Here is a 5,101-nt window from a genome sequence, read left to right as displayed (position 1 = left end):
GAGGGGAAATATATTGTGGTTTTTTAAAGATGCGTTTATTTTGAATTTTGAGAATCTTTTTAATAAAAACTGGTACATTTCTATGGTTGGTGTGAGTCTGGCCTGCTTTCTGCTCAGAGGGGACACGTTGGTGGGTGGGGAGGGTCAGTTCATTTTCAGAGCCACAGCTGGATGTAACGCAGATCCCAACAAAAAATTCCAGGTGTGACAATATTTGGGAAGAGGGGTGTTTGATCCCATCCACCAAAATGTTTTGTTTAGAATCTACTCGGTGAAAAATCAGTTTCTTTTATAAATGTCTGATTTTGTTACTTTTTTTTCCCTCTTCCCTGAAAAACTGCTTTAGTGTAATTTGTAAATGTTTGGGGGGTTTATTTGGGGGTTTTTTTTGTTTGTTTTTGGGGTTCTTTTTGTGGTTTTGTTTTTTGTTTTGTTTTTGTTGTGGGGGGTTTTTTGTTTGTTTTTGTTTTGGGGGTTTTTTTGTTTGTTTTTGTTTTGGGGGTTTTTTGGTGGTTTTTTTTTGTTTCTTTTGTTTTGGGGGGGTTTTTTTTGGGGGGGGGGGTTGGTTTTGTTTTTTTTGGGGGGGTGTTTGTTTTTTTCCTTTTCCCTTGGATTTTCCACAACAGCCTTGAAATTCTCCCCCTGGCTCCTCTCTCTGGGAAAGGTGACTCAAAATACCACAGTTTTTTGGGGGGTTTATTATTTGCTCACAGCTTCAACCGAGGGTCACTGGGGTGGTTTTTCTGTCTCTCCCAAATTCCAGCTGGGTTCTCCTCCAGCAGCATCCCTGCTGCTTAATTGGGTTTGGACTTGGCAGCACTTTGTGATGCTCAAAGCTCGTCTGGAAAAGGAATAATAAATGATGGGAAGGGCTGAACTTAATTCACCATTTGGATGAGCTGAAGTGGTTTTACCTTGCGTCGGAGCCAACAAAAATTCTCTAATTTAATTAGGAGCAGGTTAATTGTGCAGCTGATCACACCTGAAATGGCCACAGGAGCCAACTCTGCTGGTTTTTTTACAGCTAAAAAAAAAAAAAAAGCAGCTTTGTGTGGGCAGGGTTGACTTCCCAAACATCCCCCCCGTCGGGGGGAACCCCGTTATCCCTTTCACCGGAGCACAGGACCAAATCCTCCCCTCCTGGAACAAAAGCCCCCCTCCAATCCTGTCACCCCGATGCCGAGTGCATCCGCAGTCCCTCTGTTTTTCCAGGGATTCCTAAAATGGCTGCCACGATGCAGCTCGGGCGGATGCACCGGGATGTGACAGACCCCGGGCAGGCTCAGAAAGGACAGGTCTGGTTCAAAATGGGGCAAAACACCCCATTTGTTTCCAACCACCACCCCCCCTCCATGACTAGGGATGACTCCCCTGCTCCCTTGGGAAGCAGGTCCCTTGTTTTTGCTTCCCAGAGGGATGTGCTGCACAAAAAACAAGGAGTTTTGGGGCATTTCCACCTACCTCGAGGCTCGGGAGGAGCCCGGATGGTCCTTACCCCTTCCCAGGGTGGTGCCTGTTGGGCAAACAATGGTTTTTTTTTGCTCTTCTCCATCTTCTTTGCCAGCCAAAACAGCAGGAGCAGGTGGGAATTGGGAGCTGGGATGGGAATTGGGAGCAGGCCATGAAATGGAGGGGCTGGCAGGAGCAGCTCCCCCAGGCTGTGCTCCTTCCTCCTTGGGGAAAAAAGCCACCTTTCCTCGGGGAAAAGCCACCTCGAGCCCTGTGCAGGTGACAGGAGAAGGGATAGAGGCACCATTGTGCCCTTGGATTTCCCTTTGTTAAGGAAATCTTTGCTCCCAGCGCGCGCCTTTTGTGCTCTTTTCAGCAGAGAGGAGCTAATCCTACTCTAAAGCCACTAAAAAAAAAACCAACAAAACCAATTTAAATCAGAGAAACCACGCTCAAAAATGGGAATTTCTCCCAGTAAACCTTCCTTACGAGAAAAATACCGGATTTTTCAACACCCACCCCCCACACCACCAGGAAAAATCGGGTTGGATCTCTACAAAAACAGGTCCCCAGCAGCCAGTTGAGCAGCAATCCGGGGGTAGGGACAGGGCTGGTGTGGGAAAGTCCTTTGTGGCTGTGGCTCTACATCTGCTGCAAGTCAATTAAGTGTGAGCAGTGATTAAATGCAGCAGCTGTTGAACTAAATAAGCAACTGCCATCTTCCCTTGGCCCTTCCCTGGCATCCAGGACAAGAAGGACTCGAGCTCTCCCATAAAGGGGTCACCATTTATTCCTTTCAAATGTTACAAGAAAGCCCCGTACAGCTTTTTTTTTTTGTTTGTTTTGTGGTTTGGTTTCTTTTTTTTTTTCCTGCTTTTTTTTTTTTTTTTTTTACAAGTTAGAAAATTGCAAATCAAGTGGTTTGGCCATTAAAAAAATTATTTACAGAGAAAACAACGTTTTGCTTCACATTATACAGCTGGCAGGGCCCCCTCTCTCCACCCCACACCCTAAAAGTTATCCCTTAGAAGCAGAATTAAACACAGCGGACTTACAAGCTTTTATGGTTTTAAGCCAATATAAGACATTATAAAAAACTAACCAGATTAGCTTTTTAAACCATCGATTTCTATAAAAAGCACAAAATACTTTAAATGAAGTCAGAACCAGGAATGTAAACTGAGAAATAAAGAACAAAACAACAAAAAAAAAAAAAAAAGAAAAAAAAATTAAAATCCATTGAACAGTCAGTGGGCTTGGAAAGCTGCTGGGAGGAGAAGGGACAGTCTGGAGGCCGCAGAGATCCAGAGCAGGACGTGGGATCTGTTTTTTCTTACAAACTGTAAAACTCCAGTGAATGTCCAGGATAACAATCTTCCTCCCCCAGTTTTTTTTTTTTAAAAGGATTCAGGTAAAACTACTCCAAGTGGTGGCAGTGGTGTGGGAATCCAAACCAGCTTTTTTCTACCAGGGGGGGAAAAAAGGAGGGGAGGGGGGGGGAAAAGGAGGAGATACCTCGAGGGGGGCGTGTGGGGTCTGGGGAGTGGTGTCAGTTCTAGGTGGGCTTGGGGGGGGTGTGTGGGCGAGTCCGTGGTGTTCCAGGATGGAGAGGACGGCGTGAGAGTCTCCAGTGAGGACGATGCCAAGTGGAATCTACTCTTCCTTCTGCTCCACCGCCGCCGCGGGGCTTGTTGTGGGCTCGGCCCCCGCGGCTTTCGAGGGCTCCTCGGGTTTGGCTGTGTCTCCTTGGCTCTCCCCCGCCTGCTGCTGCTGCTGCTTCTCTTTCTCCTCCTCCTCCTCCTTCTTCTCCTTGCTCCCGCCGGCTTCCCCCTCCTGCCCCTTGGGCTCAGCTCCCTCGCTGCCCTCCCCGGGGCCCCCCTGCTCCTCCGCCGACCCCTCCTCGGGGGGGGCCGAGGGCTGCACCCCCCCCGCGGGGCTCTCCTCGCCCTTGCCCTGCTCCTCCGTGGGAGAGGAGCCAGAGGAGTCCCCGGCTTCCTTCTTGTTCTTCCGAAAGGAGATCCCGCTCAGCTTGAAGGATTTCTTGAACGAGAACTTCTTCTTCTTCTTGGGGGCGTCCTTGGGGGCCGCGGCCCCTTCTTCGGGTTTGGGGTCCCCCCCGTCGGCGGGGGGGGCGGGCTCGATGGCGTCCCCCCCGCCCGGCTCGCCCTCGCTCTCCTCCTTGGGGGGTTCAGCCGAGCCGTTCCCGTTCTGGGGGGACACCTCGACCCCCACCTTGGGCGTCATGTCCCCGTTGTAGATCACGTGGCCGTTCTCCTGCGGGGAGGGGGGGAGATGGATGGAGCAGCTCCGCGTTAGACCCCAAACCCCGACCTCAAACCGCGACCCCAAACCGCGACCCCCAAGCCCCCAACCCCAAAAAGGGGAGGCGAAACGGAACGGGGTGGTGGTAGGGGGGGAATCCAGATGGGCAAAAGGGGGTTTTTCCTGCCGGTGGAAACGGGAATACCGGGCACAGACAGAGGGGGCTTCCATCCGGGGAAAGGGGGTGTATCGGGGATGGGGCGGGGGGCACCCGTATGGGGGAAAAGGGGCTCACCGGGCACTGGGGAGCAACCAGTCGGGAAAAAGGGATGCACCTGGCACCGGGGGGGCATCCAGACGGGAAAAAGAGGGGTTTTCAGCCGGTGGAAACGGGAAACACCGGGCACAGAGGGGGGGGCTCCCAGCCGGGGAAAAGGAGCGCACTGGGCACCGAGGGGGTGCCCAGCCGAGGAAAACGGGGGCTCTCACACGGTGGAAACGGGGATAGCCGAGGAAAAAGGGGGGCTTTCAGCCGGTGGAAACGGAAACATCGGCCAGAGAGAGGGGGCACCCAACCGGCGAAAAAGGGGGTCCCGGGGGGGGGTGTGGAGGAATTCAGTCGAGGAAAACGGGGTGCACCGAGCCTGGGTGAAGAAGGGTCGCACCAGGGGGATATCCACGGTGGGAGGGGGGTGGATGGGGGGGGTCCATCCCGCTGCCACCGGGCGGCGCCCGCGCTCCACTCCCGGTCCCGGGGCGCGGCGCGGACGGGACCCGCCCGGTGCCGGGGGGAGCCCGGGGCGCGGCGCGGGCGCTGCCGCATCGCCCGGTGCCCGCCGGGCAGGAGGGTCCCTCCCGGCGGTAGAACAACCCCCCCGTCGGAAGGCACAAGAACCAACCCGCCCTCCCGGATCACCGCCGCCCCCTCCTCCCCGCCACCGCCTTTGTTCCGCTGCTCCCGCCCGCCCCGACGGGGCGCGGGAGGGTCCCGGCGCCGCGATGCCCCCCCCGGTACCCACCTGCCCGTTGGCCTTGGCGGTGTCGGGGTCTCCGCCCGCCGCCTTGGAGCCCTGGCTGCCCATGGTGCGGCCCGTCGGGTGCTGCCGGCCCCGCCGCGGCGGCTGCGCTGGGCGGGAGTGGGGCGAGCCCCCCGCCCGCCGCTGATAAGGCGCGGGGCGGGGGCGGGACGGTGCCGAGCCCGCCCCGGGGGCGGGGGGACCGCGATGGAGCCACCGCCCCGCCGGGGACCGGGGGAGGGCGGGGGGATTCTGGCGGCCGCCGAGCCCCCCGTCCCTCCTGTGCGACCCCCGGGGTTCGGGGCAGCCGCGGTGGGGTGAGGGGAGGCGGGGGGTGGGGGTGGTGGGGAGCCCCCCCCCCGCCCAGTACCCCC

General features: G+C 56.1%; 2 protein-coding genes across 2 annotated transcripts in view; one reads left to right on the top strand and one right to left on the bottom strand.

Moving 5' to 3' along the window:
- Nucleotides 1-2,033, top strand: part of LCK (LCK proto-oncogene, Src family tyrosine kinase) — a 22,555-nt gene extending 20,522 nt beyond the window's left edge. Inside the window, exon 13 of the mRNA XM_027701319.1 lies at nucleotides 1,984-2,033. Coding sequence (XP_027557120.1) covers nucleotides 1,984-2,033 — 50 coding nt within the window. The remainder of the gene's footprint in view (nucleotides 1-1,983) is intronic.
- A 290-nt stretch (nucleotides 2,034-2,323) lies between these two features.
- MARCKSL1 (MARCKS like 1) lies at nucleotides 2,324-4,852 on the bottom strand. Its single transcript, XM_027701361.1, has 2 exons — nucleotides 4,731-4,852; nucleotides 2,324-3,723 (listed from the first exon to the last, which is right to left on the bottom strand). The coding sequence occupies exons 1-2, from the start codon at nucleotides 4,791-4,793 to the stop codon at nucleotides 3,103-3,105; spliced, it is 684 nt and encodes a 227-aa protein (XP_027557162.1). The 5' UTR covers nucleotides 4,794-4,852; the 3' UTR covers nucleotides 2,324-3,102.
- Between the last annotated feature and the right edge of the window lie 249 nt (nucleotides 4,853-5,101).

Source organism: Neopelma chrysocephalum, unplaced genomic scaffold (genome assembly GCF_003984885.1).
Source record: "Neopelma chrysocephalum unplaced genomic scaffold, ASM398488v2 Primary Assembly neopelma1_155, whole genome shotgun sequence".
In the NCBI taxonomy this organism is placed as follows: Eukaryota; Metazoa; Chordata; class Aves; order Passeriformes; family Pipridae; genus Neopelma; species Neopelma chrysocephalum.
The sequence above is the reverse complement of the archived record's forward strand: the minus strand, read 5'-3'. Positions and strand labels throughout refer to the sequence as shown.

Excerpts from the sequence above, each read along its gene's own strand:
- MARCKSL1 (XM_027701361.1), bottom strand. The coding sequence starts at position 4,793 with ATGGGCAGCCAGGGCTCCAAGGCGGCGGGCGGAGACCCCGACACCGCC. Across the intron at positions 3,724-4,730 it reads CCGCCAAGGCCAACGGGCAG|GAGAACGGCCACGTGATCTA; the intron begins GTGGGTACCGGG and ends CCCTCCCCGCAG.